Source organism: Bison bison, unplaced genomic scaffold (assembly GCF_000754665.1).
Source record: "Bison bison bison isolate TAMUID 2011002044 unplaced genomic scaffold, Bison_UMD1.0 scf7180017864533, whole genome shotgun sequence".
Classification (NCBI taxonomy): domain Eukaryota; kingdom Metazoa; phylum Chordata; class Mammalia; order Artiodactyla; family Bovidae; genus Bison; species Bison bison.
The window spans coordinates 2,756,719-2,782,456 of record NW_011495082.1 but is presented as its reverse complement, the minus strand read 5'-3'; the positions used below and the strand labels follow the sequence as shown (position 1 = coordinate 2,782,456).

Below are 25,738 nucleotides of genomic sequence, written 5' to 3'. Positions count from 1 at the left end.
TTTTTTGCCATTTTCTTTGTATTCAAAAATATCTATTGTCTAACTTCAAATAAATGCAAATATAACTGTGGTACAAAGTAGCATTTGTGCTGCTAGTACCATTAAAAACCCTCATGTGTGAATGGGTTTTAATTAGGCTGTATTAGATTAATCCCATGTCTCCATTGGTTGTAACAAATGAAAAGATAGTATGCACTGTCATGGGGATAGACATTTAAAGCTCAATGTAACTTTCATATTTTTCCATGCGATTGGTCAGCTAGGACTTCCTTTTAATTGATGAAAATTTGGTTTGTAAATCAGAAAACCTTTTAATTGCAAGAAATGCAAAGCAGGAATTTTTTTTTTTTTTTTTTTTAAGAATTGACATTACCTTTGTCATTTGATACATTAAAACAAGACCCATAAGGGACTACTCTAAACAATGAACTTCATATAAAATAGATAAAAGCTTGCTCCTTGGGCCTACATAGAAATTCAGACAGAAGCCTGGAAAGAACAACTTAATACTTCTAATATGATAATATTGCCTAGGTAGCAGTAGAGTATTTGTTATAAAAGGTCTTAAATGTCATTTCCTAATGACATTTTTAGGTAATTTTAACCACTTTTAAAATAATTGCATATAGATTATAGTTATTGTATAAGAAAAGACTTGCTTCCAATTTAAACAATGTTGGGAAGTTAAATGTAAATTTAACTTAATTTTTAAGTTTAAAAAAACCTAATTTTTAAATCAGAAAAATACTCCAGCCGATGTGTAAGTTTTGCTTTGTCACTGTACTGTATTCTGTTCAGTAGAACAAAGACCAATGCATAATGAGCCAATGTAAATGAAGTCAAATCAGCAAAAGCATAGTGGGGGAGGGGGAGGTGTAAAATATGACAGTCGGTATAATGACCAGGGAGTAGAGAATTTAAATGTTTAATGCCTACACATTCAGATTCATTTTTCTGTCATTGCTTTGAATGGGTACACTGAGGTGCTTAAAAGTCCAGAATGAAAACATCACCCCTGGACCAAAAGAATTATTAATATTATTTAATAGCACAGATATGGTCTGCATTCATAATCGTCCTCTTTCTGCCACTTCCCCCACCCGCTTCAGGAAAAAAAAAGAAACATGGTTATAATTAAAAATGGTCAGAAAATGCTGTAGGTGTTTATTTGGGGCTTTCTCTCTTACCCTGCTGCACTACATGCCAGCTTCCCATTTCCCAGCCATGATGGAAGCTCAGAACACAATAGGGACATAGCAACAATATGAATTGCAAATACATGTATATCTTTCTGCACAACCTATCTGATTAACTCTTAATAAAATGAGTATCCTCTAAAAAATATCCTGAGCTGTAAATTGCTTTACGACTGATGACGGGCTTTGGAAAAATACTACACATGCCTTACAATCAACTAGACAGAGTTGTGTTAAACAGAATTGCTTAGCTCTTGTCTGTAAATTACTCCCCTCCCTCTCCAATAAAGGAATGAATCTTGCTTAATAATCTGTGCTGCTTAGCATGTGTTAAAACTGTATGTCTGAAAATCTCCGCATTTTACATATCCCACACTTCAGGACTATAAGAAGCCTTTATCTTAATGTTCTCAGACTTAACATTTTCCTACACTGAGTGTGAATTTTTGAAAATACTGGCATAAAGATCATTTAACGCAGTGTCCTGCCATCATCCCATTTTCTCTCATGTGCAGTTCTAAACTATGGCTGTCTTGAAAGATACTCATAAATTCATTTCGGTGTCTAGGCAGTTTAACATACAGCAATTAAACTGGAGCTATAAACAGCAAAGCATATACATGGACTTTTCTTATTTCAATATTACATTAAACTAGAGAATATTAATCCCTAAAAATGAGTGCATTGATAATATGAAGGTGAAATTCTATTGGGGGGGAGATAGGTGGAAAATGAATTGAAAAATTATTGTAAAGTAAGTTAAATTTCTAGTTTAAACATTAGTTAAATAATTGAAGATAATTTGTGTCTTTACAGTTTAAAAAAAGGGAGAAAAGATTTCTTTGGAGCTGGTGACGTGTAATAAAAGGCTTCGGTTAAATTAGCTCTGCATATGGGAGGGGTGTGTGTGGAAGGTTGGGGAAACACAGGAACCTGAATACTTGCTTTGTAAATATTCAAGCTTTTTGCATGTTAGAATCTAAGGAAGAAATAAAATGCTAGCCTTTTACCTTTGAACCCTTTGGTGAAATATCTTAATGTGGCCAAATGTGAACATAGTGAACTTAATCAGTAAATTTGACTTAAGATTTATGAAGTGTTTCATTCTAAATGCATTTACATATACACAAGCACATATATGTACATAAATTTATTTTATTACATCCATTTTACACAAACTGAACCTTAAGCAGTTGAAGTAGTAAAAAAAAAAGCCAATCAAAGTACTCTTCATATATCCTTAAGTCCATAAACCTCTTTAAATTGTCTCTTTTAAAAAACAACTAAATTATGGAAATGCAGACTGCATTACAGAATATTTGCCAGTTATATCTTGATTCTTATTTGAAATTCCCACAAGAATATAGGCATGACAGTAATATAAACCATAGAAACAGGCAAAAAAAGTAGAACACAGGGACTTGTAAATAAATCCATGAATATCAAGAAGCACAGATGCTGAGATTATGCATTTTTACCAGTACAGTTCTGTGCTTGTAAACTATAAGGCCAGACATTTGTAAGATGCAGTGTAGCAGGCCTTGCAGAGGGAGAGAGAAGAAGGAGAGACACTGAGAAAGGTGGGGAGGAGGGAAGAAGGGAGGGAAAGTGAATGAGAGGGAGAGGGGGAAAGAGAGGGAGAGGGAGAGAGAGAGAGAAGGGAGGGGGGCCGATAGCCAGACACAATAACGCATAATAATGTTAACATTCCTGCATGTCTAATGGCTTAAATATGCTGTGTGCCTCACTCTAGCCCCACACAGCAGCTGATGTCAAAGAACCATTTAATATTTTATCAATAGTCCTTCTTTGAACCAAAAAAATTTTCTTCCCTATAAAAAGAATTCAGGGGCTTCCAAGCATGAAAAAAAAATTAAATCTCTTGAATGGCAAATTTTAAAACACAACGTATTTGTGCATACCTCATGTTCAGCAAGATTCACACCATTCTCCAATGCATCTTACATTATTTACATCTTAGCAATGTCAACATGTCTTATTTACCAAGGAAACATAAAGTCCTATTTTTAGCATCTCTGTTTTTCACATTAGGAATGTGTAGCTTTACTTTTTAATGTAAAAGAATCCCATTGATTGAATTATTTTAATATCGGTTGGACTTTTAGGTGGTGGTTGTTGTCTTCTGGTGGAAAATATTGTGTTCCTGTTTGACGGATACTATGCCTGTAACAAAGAATGACTGAATTGTCTTAACAAAGAAGATGAGGGCTGTATGTGTTGGTTACAATAGAATAACCACCTTCCAGATCTCTTAAATCCACAATATATGTAGTGTGGGTCCTGAGTGGCTTTTGTTTTCAATGTCTTTTGTAAGCTTTTAGGGTTTTTTCTGCATCAAATGTCAAGTTAATTTACAGGGCGCTATTACTGATATGTTTCCTTGGCTTGTGGTTTTCTGTGAAAGGCAGGCAGCTGAGACCAAGTCTTAGGCTGGGGGGGGGGGAGGGGCAGCCAGCAAGCCCATAACACATACACTGTGCCAGGGTCTGTAAATTGGCTGCCTGTATGACAGCAGGCCCAGGGAAACCTCTAGTCTTCATTTGCATGCTGAAGAATATCCAGGATTAAACCGGACTGATTTTCATACAGGATTTAGACCTGACATTTATTATTCGGTTCACAGACCTCTTGAAGGAAAGTTTGTTTTCCACTCATAGATGAAAAATCTTCTAGGATAAATAAAGACTGGCTTAGCAGTAACAGTAAATAAATATCTTTCCTATATTTCGTATGAATTTATCATATATGATTACCAGACAGATGTTTGCCACCAAATTACTGTATTTTTCTCTTTAGCAGTACTGAAGGAAAATATCTATCAAGGCTCCTCTCAGTATTTATAAAACATATCCATTTAATTCTGGAACTTGATTTTTCATAAGTACAATCAAGAGACAGATAGTTGCTTTTTGAAACAAATTAAAACAGTATTGGAGTCGTAAAATACTCTGAAATGCTTAATTTTGTATTTGTTTCATGCGTTTTTATGAGGATGGAGAGGATTTTGGTTATAGTGTAAGCATCAATTACACACTTTTATATAAAACATGAAAATTACAAATGAACACCATACCTGAGCCCTATCTACCAAATTTATAACATAGATAGTTCATTTTCATTGTCAAATAGATCCATAAAATATTCTAGTGTCTTTTAACATTTAGGTATTAACTGTTTGTCCAGACAAACACTTGTAACCCAAGACTTAGACAATATTTTAACTAAATCAAGGTCTAATTTCTAATGTTCAAACAAAACATATTTTGACACAATGCCAATATGAAGAAACATGGTAGAGGTGCTTTACCTTTTCTGGAGTTCACTTTCTATGTGGGCCAGAGTAAAGACTGCAAATTGTGGTTAAGCAGGCCCAGAAGAAATTTAAAATTCCTAGTGTATTAATAAGCACAACAGACTTTTCAAATGCATTGAAAACATACTTTATATATTTAATAAATGTATAGTAAAATAATACAAATATCAGCAATTAAATATATTATTGTTTCTGTCAGTGCATATGGAGAAAACACTGTAAAATCTGCTATATATTTGAATTTTTAATGTGTCAGTGGAACTTTTGAAAATGTGTTCTTGTATTTAATTTCTTTATGAATATTAACTTATTCATAATAAATCTTAAACATGGACTATATAAGATGTAGTCTTTGGAAATTTTTGTTTGCTTTAATGTTGCATTTTATTATACATGTACAGATGAATCGCATTTACTTTTTCAAATCAATTTATGATTATACTCAGGAGCATATATTATTTAAGTTTTAGACAGAATATATCAATGAACTTCTTATAGTATGATATCAATATCTTATATACAAATTAGATTATTAAGCAAGCACTTAATAAATGAACAAATGAGTCCATCTAGTTTTGCCTTAATTCAATTATCATACGTAACATGCACATGAATAATCAGACTCTTTACCAAAAATTAGGTAAAACCAAAGAGGAATTATTGCTGGGAAGATTTCGGTCATCTTTAGTGTGGAAATATATCTCCTTTATATGTATGTAAATTAAAAATGTTAACATAAATATTATTGCAAAATGTGTCTACACATGCAAAGTGAAGAGAATCAGACACTTACTTGAACAATTCAGGCTAAACCCCTCACTTTCACTTGCAGTAGATAATTGAGGCAAAAGTGTTTTTCCCTTGAATTATCTGGATGATTGCATCAATTCTTCACTTTGCTTTATACGAGTATATAGACATAGCAGTTGTGTGTCTTTAGAAATTGGCACTTTAAAAACATGCAAATACAGAACACATTCACTTACAGCTCTGCTACCTTATAGACAATACACCAATGGACTTGTTTGTTAATGAAATACAGAACCTTAAAAAAGGGGAGGAGTTAAATATATTTTCCTAAGTAATTATTTCTAAAGCAACGTATAGTGATATTTAGATGTAACATACAATTATATATGCATCATGCAAACTAGGTTTCTCCAATCTTCTCTGGCATACTAATGCCCCAGTCTTCTTCATTACTATTTCTATTAACAGTCTACTTCCACAGTAGGCCCTGATAATTGTATGGACAGTATTCATGATGGTGTGTTACAAATATAGTCCTGAGAAACATATAATTGTGAAAGTTTGACCCTCCACCTGAAATCCTGAAAGTATATACTTGAGAAAAAGGAATTCTGAATCCAGTTGGTTAGAATGGGGAGGATCATTTTCAATCAAACCAATTTTTAATGACTTTATTGTTAATACACTAAAAATATGGCTGATATAATGACTTGAACTCATCCAGTTATTTCGTCCTTTCTAGTGACTGCATAAGAAATAGATATTAATTGCTTCGCCATTTGAAATTCTTGGTACAATTCACATTTACTCACTTTAAACTCAAGATGTCTCTCAATCAAATTGTGGGCTCTTTATATCCTCAATGTAATTAGTATTATACAGTATTCATGACAAACATAAGGAACAAGGAAGAGGATTCCTACTTGGTAATCATTGTAAATATGAAATTGTCAAGCTAGTCCTAATTAGTCACTGAGATAAATATAATATGCAAGTCTCTTTAAGAGATGCAACAAGAGTTAGAACAAAATTCAGATATTCCACAATTAGATTATTGTTTCAAATGCCTGTGCTTAATAAAGTTGGTGGACCTGTTGGCCAAATAATTCTGCCAGGCAAGCCGTCATAGTTTAAAAGTAATTAAGCAATTCGGCCTCGTCTTAAAATGGCATGTGAGAATGTCCATACTTTTGTTGGTTTGGATATGTGTAAGATGCTTGATAAAAGTATCCTCTAAGAAAATTCAGTGTATTGTACTTTTTAAACTTCAACAGGTAGAGAATCACTTTCAAACTTGCCTTTAAAAAACATTCTAGTAAAGCATTTGATTGTGTAACATTTTTATTATTCAAGTTCTTACAATTTCACACTAGTCCCTAGAGAGGGGCCAAGAAAATATTAAAAATACTATAGAAATATAAAGGATACGATATTTGTCACTCTCGTTTAAATTGATGTATGCTGCTGTCCTATAAACGTCACATCGGATAACCCTGAAAAATTACCATGAATCTCCATAATTACGCATATTCATGATGCTGTTTTGCATAGCGCTAACAGCAGACTGCGTGTGGGGTGGGGACGAGAAGGGGGGTAGGGATGATGTGACAGATTAAAATTATTACTAGTATCATGGAAATAGACATAGCAATAGTTCCATTTTGTTAGGTCTTGGAAAACAAAAGCATATCATAAAATTGCATAGTAATTAAATAACTCGAAATTTTTCTCCTACATATTTCACCATAAAAAGTTAACCGCGATAAACAGACTAGAAACCTCACTGTGAGTTGAAATGTGCTTATATTTATCACAGATTCCTAGGTACAGGACTATGGCAACTGAAAGGGGACGGTGCTTTTTAACTTTTTTTGAGGTGGGGGAGGGGAGATGGTGAGGTGATGGAGAATTTTCAGGCCTGCGAAGTAGCCCACAGGTTTTTTACCATGGTTGCAAAGCTCTTGATGAGCTGAGTGCAAATCACGTAGGTGCATTTCTTCTGATAAATATGAGTAGGGAGTCATATTTGGTAAACTGTTAAAAGGCTCTAAGAGATAGAAAAGTTGTCTGGTGTCTATCTCAATAGCGTTTTTGTGCTGAGGCAGAGAGCAGAGTTAATCAGGGACTCTAGAAGTAATTATCGACAGAGTTTGGGTAATACAAATGCTTGGGTAAACAGCGATTGTTCTTTCCACAAGATTGCGAGTAGAAACAACAATACTGGTATTGTCCTCCACTTCTCATTAAGGGGACTCGGGGAGGGAGTGCTGCACTGCAAGGCGGATGGGAAACTGACAGGCAAACTGTGCTCCGAACGACTCTCTTCTGATCCCACTACCACAAACTCTGGCTTTTGGCATGAGGAGTGCCAGCTGCATCGGGAGAAGCCAAGCCTGTCATACCATCTTCACATCAAATCTTCAGGATACAAGAGCTAAAGCATAGTTAGCGCTTAATGAAGAAACAAATACAAAAGGGAAGATTAGGCCTTGTTAACACTTGCATTCATTTGTTCTTATAGAAACTGCATTGGATGGGTTGTTTTGTAGAACTCATTCTTTTTTTCTCTTAAGCAGGAAAGTTACATTGAGGATGCATTTTTTTTTAATATTGTAAATACATAGGAAAAAAAATCTTTCAGTTCCCCTGTAACTATCAGCCAGCAAATTGTTTTGTCAAAAATGCCACTTGAAACAGTGATGTCCATGACAACTGTCAAAATTGGTAAATAAATACTTTTCATTTTTTAATATTAATCATATTATACTTTTTGCCTCATGAAGCATTTCCTCACATGCTTAAGTGGTACCATTGCCTTCTTTTGAAAAACTGGGATGTGAAACTTTATCTATTGTTACTGGGTAACAAACAATCTCCTCTTTGGAGCGAAACATTTATGTTTCATGGCACCATGTTACTTTTATCTTCAAATTAATTGCATTTGAGAAAAAAGAATCATATTTTTGAAGTTCACTATAAACTAGCCAGAAAGTTTGACAGCAGAATGCTACAATTATTTTTTATTGTTGTAAGCAATCAGTCAACTGTACAAAGGTGTATTGTGTACAGCTGCAGTGTAAAACCTATTTTTGTTTATGCTATCTGTCAACCACTTAATATGGCTTAGGTACATTCTAAATGATATTATTTCAAAGGAAACAGGAATACTTTAAAGAAACAATACTTTCTATTCTACACTTTGTATGGAGGCCTACCCAAGAAAGGTTCATAATGCATCTGTGGTTCTTAAAATTTAGATGCGTGTTGAAAGAAAATGGGCAAGATTTTGAAGACAGGAATATGTAATACCTATACTGGCACTAGAGATTCTTGATTTTTGCAAATTCTCAGATATTTTAAATGCAAACTCAATGAGGAGACCCTTCTTGGGCTTTGCCTTGCTTCTGATGGAAAACATAGGAAGATGGACAGCTAGGTATTCTTTCAGAAAGTAGCTTTCTGTAGACATGTGAAAAGACAGTACTCAAACAGTGCAGCCTAATTACTAAAAAATTATTTTTTATGAGAAAGACATTTAAAAAATGTCCTGTGTTTTCAGTGTGGTGGGAATGGATCCCCTTTATTCTGTTAGTGTCAGGAAATATCACCAATATGGTGTTTTGTGCTAAGTTCCTCCCAACTTTTACTTGGGAGGTTATTATATTATATTAACCTCCCAAGTGGTTATTATATTATGTTTGACATGGGTTTTGTCCATGGTATATAAAATAGACAAAAATGGGCCTTGAAATACTCAAAAATATCTAATATTTCCTAGTGCTCATACTTTTCAATACTCTGAACTATGGATATCACCTTTTTGAAGTGACTGCATCTCAAAATGTGAGGTCATGTTGTAGGGATCTGACCTCATTACAAACACTTCTCAGAGAATTTGTTACAATGAATTCATTGATTAATCATTTAAATGGCACTTGGTATTTATAAGTGGCAATTCTCATATGCTTTCAGACCAAGAGCAGTTAAATACTGAATATTGCTATTTTTATTCGTTAATTTTATTAGCAGTCTCCTCAGTGGTTTATAATTAAATATGACAGGTAGATTTGCATGATGTCTCCAAAAGTGCTTAGCTGCACAATAGTAGTAATATAACTTTGGGATAACAAGTAAAATGAGACTACATTTTTCTCTCTGATCAATAGAAGTCCTTTTTAGGATTTTATTAATAATTATGTCAGCATTAATGTGACTACACTTTATATTCATTTCTAAAATTGTCCACCAATTTTATGAATCAGTTGTGTATCAACAGGACATGCAACTAGAGAATGTACAAGAGAATCTTTACTGCTGGAATTCACTGCATCTAAAGTATAACATTATAAAATATGTGTGTGTTTATTTGGATTTCTTTGAGACAACAGCATAATAGCATGGGGTAAAATAGTTCATGTTACTTAAAGCAAAATTTGACAAAAATATTTCTGCTTCAGTTCAGTTCAGTTCAGTCGCTCAGTCGTGTCTGACTCTTTGCGACCCCATGAATCGCAGCATGCCAGGCCTCCCTGTCCATCACCAACTCCCGGAGTTCACTCAGACTCATGTCCATCGAGTCAGTGATGCCATCCAGCCATCTCATCCTCTGTCGTCCCCCTTCTCCTCCTGCCCCCAACCCCTCCCAGCATCAGAGTCTTTTCCAATGAGTCAACTCTTCACATGAGGTGGCCAAAGTACTGGAGTTTCAGCTTTAGCAAAAACGTCACACGTGTATATTACATGTATTTAAATATTTTACTGACAAAATAAGTGCAAAGAAGTTTTCTGTGTGAAAATGTTTGAAGCTGAACTGAAGCTGTAGAGTTGGGGTGAGAGTAGATAAGGCTATGAGTATTAATATTACATATATTTGGTTGATAGTGATCTGGCTCTGTTTTAGATCACAAAACATTTAAAGAAGTTTATATTTTTATAAATATTACTGTTAATTTGCACAGGTTAATAACTTATTTGAACAAAAATAAAAGAAGAAATTTTGCTTTTATTTAGATCAGGAAATATACACCATGAATTTAATTAAACTTTCCTTTAAAATGAGTTTTACGTTATTTTCCATACTATATGAAGAATCAACTTTTCTCCTTAATGTGTTGAAAAAATTTGTTTGGTAAGAATAGAATCATTCAAATGTAGCTAAAGAAATTAAATATATAGAAATACTGAATATTTGGGCAGTGGGCAAGTTTCTTTGAGTTCTCTTTTTTGAAAGATGTCATCCCTGATCAGAGCTCTAATGAGAAAGAACTTCTGTGGTTGTTCTCACCTAGCCCTGTACCACTCCAGTGTGGTACCACGTAGAGGCAGAGGGGGATGTGTAGGAATAAAATCATGGCTGGGCCTAGTAGCAACCGATTTCTGCTATAGCATCATAACCTCAAACTTGCTAAATTTAGAGGCACAATCTCACTAAAACTTCCTCCTGGTTGTCACCCCTGTTTCAGAGAAGAAAGGCACAGTTTTCTTGGAGGAGAATTGAGTAAAGGGATGGGGTGGGGGAGTTAGAATGTAGTCAGAGTTCTTTTAACCTGAGCTCATGCTTATATGTACTGAATAAGTGTATCTTTGTTCACTCTCTTTTCCATAGGCTTCTCTATTTAGGAGCTTAAGAAAATCCATTCATCCAGATTCTAGTTTGCTTAATATTTCCACTCAGTAGAGATGCTGCTTGGCTTGAGTGAATCAGGTGGTCTTTTTGGCATATAGGAATTTATCTGTAAGAAAGCTGGCTTTGGAGTGAGAAGATCTGGATTAGAATTGTAGCTTTTCCTTATTTGGAGCATTGTCTTAGCTTTAGAAGTTCCTCCCTTACACAGTGACTCTAAAGATTGCATAAAATACCATCTGACAGAGTAACTAGTTGTATGTCTGGAACATAAGAGCTGCTGTAGAATACTGGTTGGTTGAACTAAAATTTGAATGTGTAGATATAGTCCAGGAAAATTCAGAGCTGAGTGGATTTTTTTAAGAATGAAATTTTTAATCTTGAGTGATACATGGAGTGGAGGCAGGGTGTAGGCATAGAGCCCCTTCATCTTCTGGGAAAAGAGGTGAGGCCCTGCATGGGGCTGCTGCTTGAGTTTCAGGTCAGAGTTACATGTTTAACCAAACCAGGTGAAACTTTTCAGTCTTTTTCTCATGGCTGAAAGAGTTGAAGAACTACATGCTAAAAAGCAAACAAAAAGAATGAAAATTGGCACAGAAATCCAATTTTTTTTTTCTAAACATAGAACCTAACGTATGATAGATTAAGCATTTGCTGAATGAATATACAAATAAATGAAGGTAAATTTTAAATATGTAACCCAGAAATTTGAAAGTAATTCCAAGTTCACTTTCAACCCACTCTTTTATTTATTTATTTATTTTGAGAATAAAAAGTTCAAGGGACTTTAAGAAAGTGAAGGGCATTCTAAAATGACCCATCTTTATGTTCATGTATGTTGAAGAAAAACCTACTTGATATACACATTTATGGAATGTAGCTTTAAGTACAAGGATAATCCCATATTAATACATGTTTGTTGTACAATTTTAAATACAAATTCTAGCATAGTTAAATATTTATTCACAGAATAGTCTATCATTTCTTCATAGAACAAACATCTATTTAGAATATTTTCCTAAATAATATAATCAACTATTTACCAAACATGCCCTTTAATTGTCTTATGAAGAAAGATACATTTTCAGACATCCACATAAATTTGGGTCTAGTCAAGATTGCCAGTGTATGTAGGCCAATAGAAATGAGCACCTCGGCTGTAGGCATTGTGTTGACCTGTTAACCTGAATTTCATTTCTGACAACTTTTGTATTTAAACTTAAATTCCATAACCTATATATTCACAGGGGGTTAATTCTCATTTGAGAATTATCATCCTACTTTAAAATACATATAACAGCAAAAATCGGTGTTCATTTCAACCATCAAGATATTTTTTCAAGATTTGGAGCTTGTCTTCTTGAGAGTTCTATACAGCAGAGGAGGCAACTTAAAATGATGTCAATAAGAGTTTGCAGAGATGTCACTTCATAATGGATGGTGGCATCTGTGAAGTTCCTTTATTCTCTGGCATTCATAAAAATTATACCACGTCTATATACATGGTAAGTGCAATATAAATATAAAAACTTCTAAATGATTTTTTCCTGATGCATATAATTCATATAAATCTCAATGATTCAGAGTAAAACTGGGTGATACTAATACTTTCTTTCTGGTATAAAACATATTTGGAAAAATTATAAAAATAGTCATCTCAAACTCTCATAAGTCAGTGAAGCAGATTAATTTTTTACAGCTGCCAATGTACCAGCCCACTTATAAGTAATAATAGTAATGTAAAAAGGTGTACATTGAATTCTCAACTTTGCAGTTGTACCCATAAAGAGTAGAAAGGGACTTATCCTTTTTTCTAAGAAATACATACATAAAACTTAATGCAGAAAAAATTCCTATTTTACTCTGTCTTCATTGTACATTGAATTTAAGGTTCCAAAGAACCTCTTTATGCACTAAATTTAATTTTGCCCATTTATTTTATCTTAGGGAAATTGATGATGGTTTTCAGTCTTTATTTGACTATCTGTCTTAAAAGTATTCTTTTTTTTTTTTTGGTGGCTTGATAACATAATGAATATTTTAACCAAAATGATAAAATCAAGATGATGTCATTACCTTTTTTCTATAGTATTATACGATCTGATAAAATATACTTACTACTAAATAAATAAACAAATAATGAACTTATTGTTCAAATGTTTTCTGGATAGTAAACATTTCTCAGAGTAGCATGCTTATTTTTAAGATATGTTCTGGCTATTTTTAAAACATACATATGATTTCCTCTTTTTAGGAACTTACTGAAAAATTTTTGCCAACATTGAACTTTTTTCAAGTAAAAGGCACAGTTTTATTCTTTACGGGTTTCCTTTTCCCACTGTATGTGGTAAAGGACTTAAAAGGACATATTTAATCTGGCAGTTAACTATTTACAGTATATAAGAGCTTGAGATAAGCACAGAGAAACAAGAGGTCAGTGGTGTCCCCATTTTATTTACTTCAAAGACTATTGTGTCACACAAGTTTTTACTGATGATTAGGACTCAAAGATGTGCTAATTAAATGAAGTGTGTGTGCCATACCTCACTCGTATCAACACCCAAAAACTTTCTAGTAACAAATCTGTGTTTACAAATCTTCATAATTATAAAGTTAATCATTTTCTTTATATTGTTCAGTCTTAACACACGTTCCACTTACTTTAGAACGCACTGTCATCAGTCTATTGTGCTTTCATGTGAATACCGTGTTTTAATATGAATTCCGTGTTTTAATACCAAAACCATATTAGCTATCCTTCCTACAGTATAAGAATGCCGATTTTCAGAATTACTGCTCTGTGCTGCATACACATGCTTATGTGTTTCTCACCAATCAAAATCTTCTTTTTCTCTCTCTCTTTGCCTTTTTCACTCTGTGTCCTGCAGTCTCTCCCCTTCTCCAGCCAGTCCCCTGCTTCCCTGCCCTCAGTTCCCCACTGCAGAATACAGTGAATGTATTAGGAACATCCAGTTGTATTTGGGCTTCTAACCTTGCTCAACTCCAGCATTAGCAAAGGGATTCAGTTTCTTGAATTCATTAATGGTATTTTGCCACAAAAGCCTTTGTAGTTCTCTCCTGAACATTGAGCCTAGCTTAATAACATTCCATTTATGTTAAAGACACACTTAATCTGTAAATGTGACCTTTAGAAGAATTCTCTTGTTTTTCATTAAAGAAACACTGCATTACAAATATTAATTATTCCTTGATGCCATATTTTAATTAACTAATCATGTGCTATTTGCAGCAATAACGAATGCAGTTACGTATGTGCAATAATGCTATGTAATGCAAGATCGATATCAAAGAATTCATTGCTGCAGAAAAGACATGTTTTGAGTCTCTTCTCTGGATGAGTCTGCTTATATGAAACATTTAGTCTAGAATGATGCTTTGTTTTGCTTTGTGTTTTGTATTTTTAAATGCCAACGCAAGTCTGATTAAGATGCTGAACATATCGTTAGCCCCATCACTAATAAGTGAACGTTCACTGATGCATATTAGCAGGGTCTAGCAATGTGGTGAAATTGTCACTTAAGTGCTTGGAATCTGAACACAGAAAATGACAGGCAATGCCGAAGGTCCGGCTCCAGTGCATGTCTCCACTGTAGCTGGAGTCACTGGAATGGTGAAACCAGTTTAGGTTCAAGGTCGCTGCTGACATTCAGCTGTCATGGCTTCATTGTCTGCAGGCCTTCTCTCCATTGACACATTCAAGAGTACTTTATAGCAACCACAAAGAGCTAGTCAATTGATACCATTACACTTCATGCACACACAAACCACAAGCCTGTTCAGGACTGTTGATACAGTCTAACATTTATTCATTAAGGGATCTATTGAAAATGCAACTTGCCCAGCCCCACTCTTAACAACATAGACTTACTTGTTTAGTCCAAACATTTAGCTACGTCTTTTTCAAGTTTTGCACAGCATTCTCTAATTGAGGTAACATTATCTGCATTTTAATGCTACACCATTTATGTCCAATGAAAGATTACCTGAAGAACCCTGCCATTACCACACTAGTTTAAATACGGGCAGTCGTACAGAAAAAATATACACAAAAGATGTAAGCAGGGGGAAAAGGGAGATATTTATTTGTTCTAGGAGTGCCACGGAAATCCAATTGCTCAGAAATGAAATAAGAGTCTGAAGTGAAAGGAGGGAAAACCTAAGCTTGGGTCAGGGAAGAGGCAGTGATTAGCTCCATTGTTAGAAGCTCTTTGAGCTTCGTTGGTTGTAAAGAAAAACCCACTAATGAATCTATTGAAGCTTGCCAGAACTTTGTGTGGAAGACAACTTAAGTTATGGTGCTTATCTAAAAAATGGTAGTAAAGCATGTGGGTATATAAAACAGCACATATGTCTCTTGATTAACAGCTTGCCCATAAAAACAAAAAATTGTTTAAAGATGGTATGTTGCACAAATAGCCTACTTTACATGTGTATGTTTAATTCCATATTCACAGGTCTTGAAAATTATCACGTCAATGTTGAGAAGATGTAAGAAAACATATCCTATTGAATAGTTAAAAGACAGGGAAATAGGCAGAAATCTAATGTAGCTAATTTCTTCTTGGTTTACTATCAATATTTGTAAAGGAAGATTGGTTTAAAAGTCAAGTTCAAAAGCTGATTCATGCTTTGCATATTTTTAAAAATGCAAAAACCATGTCATTAAGGAATATGATCAACTGATAGAAAAAACAATAGACTTTGGAAAAAAGAACTAGTATGTCCATTTACTGTATTTAGTAAAAATGTTTATCATGTTTCCATCCTATGTGGCATTTCCAACATAGAATTGAGTCCTTTTTGCAGTTCACTATAATATTTAATTATGTATGTCTGTTTAACTCTACAGTACACTTGCAGTGCTTAACATAAAGCTGTCATTAATAGAGGAATTCAATTAGGTAGCAGTATAGTAGAAAAAAATCATTGTGGCCAATCATTTGGTCAAGATCATCGCTAGTACCTGGAAAACTTACATAGTAAGAAGAAACAGAACATATTCTTCTGAAAGTTTTGCCTTAAGTTTGGAGTTCAAACACTGAATGAGAAGAGGTCCTCCTCTTCCTCCCCTTCCCCATTGTCAAACTCATATATGATTTCATGCCTATATCATAGGAATGAAGTTTTGTTACTTGGGAGGTGTTATTCTTTGCCTCAGAGGAGTTGTTTTTATAAATGAGTGTTAGATCAATGAATTCACTCTTTTTTTTTCCATGAGCACTAAAGCATTATTCCTCCAAGGGATACTATTTGGGGGCCATAGGAGTAAACATTAAGCAAGTTGTTCTTATAATGCCCAATGCCTCTTTATCTTTGGCATCTCAGATTGCTAACTAAGGCTCTGGGAGACTTTTTGTGGAGATTACCTTGTGGGTTTTATGCCATTGTCTCTTTAAACATATGTCTACATGAGGGAAGATACCATTGCCATGGTATTAGCACCTTTTTTCAGGTCTTTATTAATTTGCTTCAGTGTTCAAACTAGTATAAGCAAAGGCTAAATATAACCAAATAAAAACTAATTATATGGGTATAGTTTTTATCAAGTCCAAACCATCAGAAATCCATTGTAAGATTTGTTACCAGGAATGTCTCTATTTCTTTAAGATTTTATATCAGAATTTTGATTTATTTGACCAACAGAAGAATCTAAGGATGAGAATTGCAAGAGCCATATAAAAAAAATTAAGATAAAGAGAATTAATATTTCTAGAATACTACATTCTAAATGTTATATTGGTCACTTTACTTTGTTGGTTAGTCTCCATAACAACCATGAATATTTTGGGATTATTATTATTTCATTTTATGAATGGGAAGAAAGATGCTCCAGGAATTTTTAGAAACTTACCTGAGGCTATCAGGTAAGTATCACAAAGTAAGCTAGTGATAAAACTGCAATTTAAACTCAAAATTATATTCTCCTGAAGCTTATGCTATCTTGAATACCTATTTTAGCCAAAGGACTTTGGTAAAATTTGGCTAATGTTGCTGATGCCATTTTTGGTGAATACTGCCTTCTCTCTGTATATATTGCCTCACTTCAAATTCACTCTCTATAAAGAACTTTTCATTTGGCCTTTCTTTCTCTTCCCTTCTTTCCTTCAACCTGAGAGAACACTGAAGATTGACCATCTTCCATATCAGACATCTTTCACAGCAGCTTAACAGAAGCAGCTTCACCGACAAGTCAAGATGGTCTACCCATGTACAACTGTTTCTGCTGGGTTACATCTTCTCAAATAAAGGATGTGAATATGTCTGTCAGTCTGAAACTCTGGGTCTGGAAATTACATAAAATAATTATGGCATACTATAATCCTTCAAACTTCCCCCCAAGACCATCTTTTATTTCTGTTTATTAATTTAACAATATTTTCTTAGAAATTTCTTCTGAGATGAGGAAATGAACTTTTATAGTTAGTAACTCTGTATTTCCAAATTTCAGATGAGATGTGTGTTAAGCTGTTTAGCCTATACTGTGGTATACGTCTATACATTGTGTTCCTGGTGTGTGTGTGTGTGTGTGTGTGTATGTGTGTATGTGTGTGTGTGTGTGTGTAAACTTCCAGGCATACTCTTCCCATCAAACGATCTTCTGCTCTCACTACTTTTGCATGGGGGATTTAAAAATACACTTATGACATATTTCTTCAAGAAAAAAAATATTTATTGCTTAAATATCTTGGTCAGTTTTTGGAGTATTCACTCACTTGAATGGCAAAAAATTGTCCCATTTGAAAATTGGAAAGGGTGTAATGATTTTGACATAAACACATTTACTTTCTCTTATAATGCAATTTTTCTTTGTCTAGCCTCATTTCCAAAATCCATCCTAAATGAGTACCTCAAAAGAAACGCCTTACTAAGAGTGACACCAAATAATATTCAAACATTGGCAGAAGGAGAGGGCTGACCAGCGCAGTCGCGTTTCCTTCACAAACTTTGCTGATGTGAAATATATTTGTATTTTTAATGATGTAACTTGGTCAAAAACACTTTGAAATTATATTAAATGATATGTTAGAAAGACAGAATTATTTTCCAGAAACTCTCTCCATGTGGAATTTTAATTTTTACTCTTCTCTGCTAGTACACAGTTAAAGTAAACATTACGTGGAACGGTTTCCATTTGTATTTCACCTTTTTGGCAAAAAGAAATTTTTTTAGATGTTACAATAGCTTGGAGAAAAATACTGAACTCTTTCAAGATAGTGAAATATGCTTTTAAGATATGCTTTGAGTTAATTTCTAATCTAGAAGGAGGCTTATTTGATGGTGGTACCCTATAATTAGTGAGATCAGTAATCAAGACAACTGTGATTTCTTTTACTGGGATTGCTCAGAGACTGAAGACATCTGGCCTAGATGACTCTGATGGTAAAATTCAAACTATACCTAAATTTGCTTTGTTACATGATTTTCATCAGAGGGACAAGAGAAGAGGTTATATTCTCCTCAGGAGGACAATTCTGCAATGTCCAAAAAATCAAATGATATTTGTTTTCTGGCAGCAGAATGTATCATATGTCTAAGGACAGTAAGGACTTGGGTGGACATCAGTGAATACTAAACACTAATTGATCTGATACATCCATATGCACACACACAGATACACATGGTGGCTGATAATAGCTGAGAATTACATCTTGCTTCTATTAAAAGATCTGTCACTTTTAGGTCAGAGTGGGATTTTGGAGGGTAATCTCCCACAATAGAAAACTATACTGACAACACCAGTATTTTAGGGTTGTTTGTTGTTTGCCTTGTTGATGATGCTTAGCCAAGGAGACACTTCCTTTCAGATTCTGTCTTGCAAACCCCAGGGCTCTGTTCTGGGCAGTTCAGCCTAATGGAATTAAGCCTGACACGTTTCAACTCTATTTTTCTATAAAATAAACATAAAAACAATGGTTTAGATTTCTGATAAAACTTTTGAAGCATGTGGGACTCCAACTTTTCCTGTTCTTTACACATCTGTAAATAAAGTGCATAAAAGGGGAGTGCAACAGGATAAATCAACATAAATTTGAAATCCACTGCAGCACGTTAAATGGCGCAGCCTCAGTCAAAGAGAGGCTGACCCCGCGGCTTCGTGTGGTTTGAAGCTAATTGTTTTCGTCAGGATGGGAACGTCTGGAAGTCCATGGCTGAATCCCACCAGTAAGGCTCCAGTAACTGAGCCGGCCCACAGAGAATGGACCCACTTTGTAGCGACACAGCGGGCTCAGACACCACCTATTCTGCACTCCAAACTGTCATGCATAACAACTTTATTGTGCTAAATTGAACTTGAAAGCAACCAAAGGCTATGAGAAGGAGAGGCTATGAGAAAAGCGTGCTGTCAGCGCTGGCAAAGGCTGACCTGGAAAGTAGGCTCAGAGACAGGGGAATAAAAGACCAGGCCCCATGAACACAGCATATTGTTTCATTTTAAAGTATGATTCCCATACCAGAGAAAGTAGTAAATGTGATGTAAATTTATTTAAATAGATTCGACCGCTTAAAAGTTTGCCAGCCGCTCTTATCCAACTTTCCCAGCTCTCTGATTCGTTACTTACAGTGGGAATATAATGACATATAGTCATCATTGTAACAGCTTCTTTGCAGGGGCACAATGATGATTAATAGCCAGCAGCAAATTTTCACATGGGCTCTGAAGCACTATGGCATTAAGCAGCCAAACAGTCCCAAATCCCCCTTTTCTGTTCCGCTGAAAAGTCCCCTCCTTGTACCTTGCAGATAGGAACAAAGCCTATCTTAATTCCAATCAGCTTTTCCTCATTCAAAGGGACCTTCTCTTTTTCATAATTGATTCATGTGCATTTTTTAGTGTTTCACTGAGCTGAAGCCACTTTTCTCCTTTTCTCTGTTCTGCCCCCACACCTGCACCCCTCTTTTTTGGAGGGGGTGAAGAGTGGGAAACATTGTAACAATAACAACAACAACAATTTTAAAAAGGTATGTTTTTTCTTCCCCAAATATTTGCTAGATAAATTTCCCAATTAGTAATCATTTGTGCTTTACATGTAAAGGGTTTAAGACAAAAATTAACTCTGGGATTCCTCCATCCTTGGAAATGGTTTTAGTTATAAAAAGTATGAGCTCACAGAAATAATTCTGGTAGGAACCCCCCAAGGATGCCCCGTTCAGCTGGGAGAGTCTGAGCGGTGGGTATTCCCATGAGAGACTCACAGCTGGATTGAAGACAGAGCCTCTTGCTCTGGACAGATTCCTTTTTCTCCTCTGTGCTGGTAGCCATCCAGAAAGGAACAAGGGGCCAGAATGGAAGGCAGCAAATGAAACCCTCCAAACCCACTCTATCCTTAAGTATCATTTTACCCCATAGCAATCGCACATTATAATTATTAGCAGAAGCTCCTGTGCTATTTGCAGAAGTGCTCTCTCCCATCTACACTTCCCACCTCCTGTGATAACGACAAAAATGACATCAACCAGTGCTGTCTTGGAAGGGGATTTCCACATGCAAACTCATTTGTGTTTCTATGACAATATAATGGCCATAAAGTACAGAGTTTTAGTAACTCTACTTTGCATATTTGTTTATGTTTCTTACAATCCTGCCCTCGTTTTTATATATGATCACATGCCCCCGTTTGCTTAGGAAGCACCTCATGTACGTCTGTTTTCTGACATAATTATTAAAAGTGCTTTCTTTCAGTCTCAATTTGATCTGAGAAATTTGCAAAACGCATACATTTTTGCTATTAAAACTGCCCCCCGCCAAAAAAGAGCTACCTCAGATGACTTCTGCAAACCCAAAGGGAGGGGGTTGTTTGTCTCTTACTTAGATGGCTGTGGATTGCTTTACCCTACTGCATATTGGGGGAAAGATTCTGACTTGAAATCCTGCAGCTGATGTAGCAGCACTGACTTTTGTCTCTCCCACTTTTAAGAGGTCAGTTGACCTTTACAGCTTCTTTGATATGTAGCAGAAAGGAGGTCATCTGCTGAAATGAAAGACACATTGCAAACCAGATTTTAAGTGTGACACTCTCCTTTGGCTGGGTCACGGTTCTCACTGTGAACCAGGGCAACACACTTCACTGGTCAGATAAAAATACTATGCCGTGTTTTTGATAATGACCTTTCTCTTGCTTTGGTGCTTTCAAATGGTTAAATGAAGAACATGTCAACTTGATAGGAATTCTGTTCATCATTTTCACTCTAGTGCTTACATCTTCTCATAAAAAGCAGCATGTAAAAGTGATATCGATTATCTACATTGTACATTTTTCATACAAAATTTCATACAGGTGAGCATATTCTAGTCTTTGGATTATAGAACCAAAGCATCTCAGGGTGTGTAACAAATCCGTATGGCAATGTCCTTAAAGGCTGGATTTTACATTTGGATTTGAGTTAACAGAGATGTGTCATATCATTTGTAGGCAGAGAAATTCCTCCTGATGGGGCCACCAAAGAGGTTTATATATGTTGTTTATTCCCGAAAGTGTATGGAATAAATGGACTCCTGCTATGCTAGTTTGAGAATAACTTTAGCAAAATTATAAAATTTCCCACTTCCTATCAAACCATATTCAAATACTGGAAGAACATGAATGTAAGAATTATGATTCCATTCTCCAGTTCAGTTCAGTTCAGTCACTCAGTTGTGTCTGACTCTGTGACCCCATGGACTGCAGCACGCCAGGCCTCCCTGTCCATCACCAACTCCCGGAGTTTACTCAGACTCCTGTCCATTGAGTCCGTGGTGCCATCCAGTTATCTCATCCTCTGTCATCCCCTTCTCCTCCCGCCTTCAATCTTTCCCAGCATCAGGGTCTTTTCAAATGACTCCATTCTAAGTTCTTGTGTAAGAGTACAGTTCCTTGGTGAAATCATCATTCCTAGTCATACTGGGAATTGTCCAATCTTTCTTGGTACTTGCTATCCCCCATTTAGATAATTCTTTCAAAAATGAAATGAACAAAGTAATGAATGGTGTTTTGTGATGTATTCTTATGCCCTTATTTTCTTGTGATGTTACTACTGTGCGGAAGTATAGTTAAGACTGATACGAATCATCAGCTTTGTTAGATTATGGTGATGGATCTGGCTATGAAACGCCCACATTTGTGAAGAATTCTGCTTTTTGCTGGCTAAGACAGGATTTTTAAATGCAGTGAACCTTGGGACTATCAGATAAGTTACTTCTTCAGTACTGAGGTTCTTGGATGAATTTCTAGGGACAAACAGAAGGGTGGACCAAGGATACAGTGCTCATCTTATCTACTGGTACCATTTGAGGAACTGAAGAAGGTCAGGGTGCCTCTTTAAGGCTTTGATTTGAAAATATAATGCTGCCCCTTGCTTTGCTCTAGTATATTCTTACCTACTCCACAACTGTCATCTTCTGAATGCAATAAAGCACTTTTCTTGCAGGAGGTAAAGATTTTTGTGCACACCTTGTCAACTGAGTACCACTGTCATTACACAGGAAGAGTGAACTCCTTTCCTACACAGGCCTAATTTTTCCTGGACACCTAAGATATTTATTTACATACACTATCCTAACTCGAATCCCAAGCCAACTAAAACAAGTATGTCATACCCAGGGTGATTGTATTTTATTTCATGCTGTGTACATTTATAAATTAAGATCTTTTAATTGATATCTATCCTGTTCCTTAATACACTCAAGCTTTTCAGGTCTTTCATTTCCCAAATTTTTCTTATGTCTTTTTACTTGCTAACAAAACTGTTTTCTTTTGCAGGTGTCATGCAAAAATAGGCTCAGAGAAGGTGAGCATATCCCCAGGAGATGAATCATAGTTTAAATCCTTCATCATGATTCTGTTCTCCTTTGCCAGAGATTGGATTAGAGATGGGCATGTGACACATCACACTAAGACATATCATAGTCAAATTGCTTAAAACCAGTGATAAAATAATCTTAAAAGCAGCCAGATTACAAAAGCATATTGAACAGAGGAAAAAAAATTAGGATGACAGTAGACTCTTCTTTGGAAACAAGGCACGTGAGAAGACAGTACTCTTTACTCTTTGAAAGACCAAAAAAAAAAAAAAATCTGTCAACCTAAAATTCCATACCCAGAAAAAATAACTTTCAAAGATAAAGATGTTTCAGACAAACAAAATGACCCACACACCAGCACTACAAGATATGCTAAAGAAATTTCTTAAGGAAGAAAGAGAGTGAGACCACATGCAAATGAAACACTGGAAATAGCTATGTCATATTTTTTTTCTTATTTAAGCTCTTTTAAAGATAATTGACCTGACAGTTGACTTGTGTATGTTTTATAAGGAACTCTCAAAAACTCAACAGTAAAAAAGAAAAATACAATTCAAAATGTGCAAAAGATATAAATAGACATTTCATTGAAGAAGGTATACAGATGGCAAATGGGCACATGAAAAGATGTCTGACATCATTAGGGAAATGCAAATTAAAACTGCAGTGAGCATATCTATCAGAATGGCTAAAATTAAAAATTAGTGATAGCATAAAATGCTGGTGAGAATACAGAGAAACTGGATTATTTGTACACTGCTGATGGGAATGTAAAATTGTACAACCACTGTGGAATATTTTCCAGAGTGCCATACTATTCAATGGCAGTCTTAAAAAAGCTAAGCATACACTTACCATGCAACCCAGCAATCATACTCCTGGGCATTTATCCCAGAGAAATGAAAATGCACATGCATGCCAAAACTTGTACACAATTGTTCACAGCAGCTTTGTTTGTAATAGCCCCAAGTTGGAAACAACCCAAATATCTATAACATCTGAAGGGCTAAACAAATTGTGGAATATCCATACAAAGGAATAACTATTCACACATACAACATTGTGGGGGAACTGTTAAGATGGACAACAACATGAATGAATCTCAAAATAAATATGCTGAGGAAAAGAAGCCAGACAAAGAGCACATCATGTAGAATTCAATTTATATAAAATCCAGAAAATGCAAACTAGTCATTAGTGCCAGAAAGCAGGCAGAAAATAATTGCTTGTTATTCGGGGAAGAAGATAAGGGAGGATTATTACCAAAGGGTGTGAGAAAACTTTTAGGACTGATGGGTAAGTTCATTACCTTGGTTCTGGTGATTGTGTCATGGGTTTATACATTTGTCAAAATATCAGATAGTTCATATCAGCTTATTGCATGTCAGTTATTTTTTTAAGTTAAATCAGTAAGACTTTAGAGGTGGAGTCTATTTCCCTTTCCTTTGAGACTGCCTTAACTAAATGAACATTGCAGCCTTGAGTTTGTGTGGTCTCTGAGATTAGGTAAGGAAAATTCATGCAGCTTCTCTCAGTTTATTTTAAGGCACTCACCAGCCATACTCACTGAGCCACCATGGAAGAGGCATGGCTACTCTGCTGAGAAGACCTTGTATTGAGACCACTTGGAGAGGTCCTAAGACTATAAGCAGGCAGAGAGCTGCTCAGCCAGCCTCCATCTGACAGGCTGTCTAAATGCCAGCCATCATATGATGTCAGTTATCCCCAACTGGAACCACCTAGCTGAACTCTGAGAGACAAAATAAGTGTTGCTGCTCCCCATCATTAAGTTTGGGGATGATTTGTTACACAGCAATAAATGACTAGAATTCTACCTAGTCCAGGCTTCCCTGGTGCCTCAGAAGGTAAAGAATCTGCCTGCCATGCAGGAGACATTGGTTCAGTCCCCGGGTTGGGAAGATCCTCTGGAGAAGGGCATGGCAACCTACTCCAATATTCTTGCCTGGAAAATTCCATGGGTAGCGAAGCTTGGTGGGCTGCAGTCCATGGGATCACAAAGAGTCAGACACGACTGGGCGACTAGCACACGCACTACCTAGTCCAGGGTTTCTATGGTTGTAGTATAACTTCCTTTCTTTTCAGGAAAAACTGTTTTGTGTTAACAAATGACTAACTGTGGTCTGTGTTTTTTATGATTTTCCATATAAAGAACTGTGTAAATTAGAAAAAATTATTGTCCTCATACATGTCCTAACTTTTAGTTTAGAGAAACTAAAGAAAGCCTATCTATGGATTAAGAGAATCACTAGTTTCAGCCAGAACCCTTCAGATTTAGCTAAAATTCACAAAATGGTCAGTTAATAAACTACTAAATATTGGATTTTTGTGGAGGATACAAAATATATCTGGCCTGCCACGTGCTCTGAGAGTTTATCACCTGGGTGATGAAACAAGGCCTTTTTGCATAGGATGTGGTGGAATGTCTTTATGGCAGAGAAAGATTTTGAGCTATAAATGATAAAGTATGAATATCAAAATTGTTTGAATGATTTTGAATGACTTAATTTGTCTCAAAGGAAAATTTGTTGTACATGATTATGCTATTAATATTGAACATCAGAAAACACAACCTGAGGACTCTTATTTGCTAATCAGGCAATTTTCCTCCCACAATTTATCCACTTCCTTCAACTCAGGATTATTCCTGGGTGTATATTTTTCAAGCACATTGCTTTAATTTGAAATAATCTCAGCAATGGGACAGTTGTAATCCAGCTAATGTGAGGATGAAGAGAGGTGCTGCTTAATGCATTCAGGTAGCAAGGTAATAGATCTGATATATATAGGACGTATAGTATTAACCTGTGTTAGGTCGAGAAAACAATTTCCAGTGGTTTTGCATTCAGAATTGATATAGCAGATATGTATCTCACTTTGTACTCAGGTAATCCATATTGCCATGTCAGGAAGCAAGGACCAGGAATGGAAGTGAGGGCTCCAAAACTTATGGCTGGGTGGCCATATGAGGTAAGTAAATTCTCTGCTTCGAAACTTGTTATGTGCTATGTAATACA

The 25,738-nt window shown here is 35.5% G+C and overlaps 1 protein-coding gene across 1 annotated transcript in view; it reads left to right on the top strand.

The window, feature by feature from the left end:
- Positions 1-25,738, top strand: part of LOC104982568 — a 210,819-nt gene that overhangs the window by 124,260 nt on the left and 60,821 nt on the right. Inside the window, exons 5-6 of the mRNA XM_010831995.1 lie at positions 22,663-22,690; positions 25,609-25,691. Of these exons, the coding sequence (XP_010830297.1) occupies positions 22,663-22,690; positions 25,609-25,691 (111 nt within the window). The remainder of the gene's footprint in view (positions 1-22,662; positions 22,691-25,608; positions 25,692-25,738) is intronic.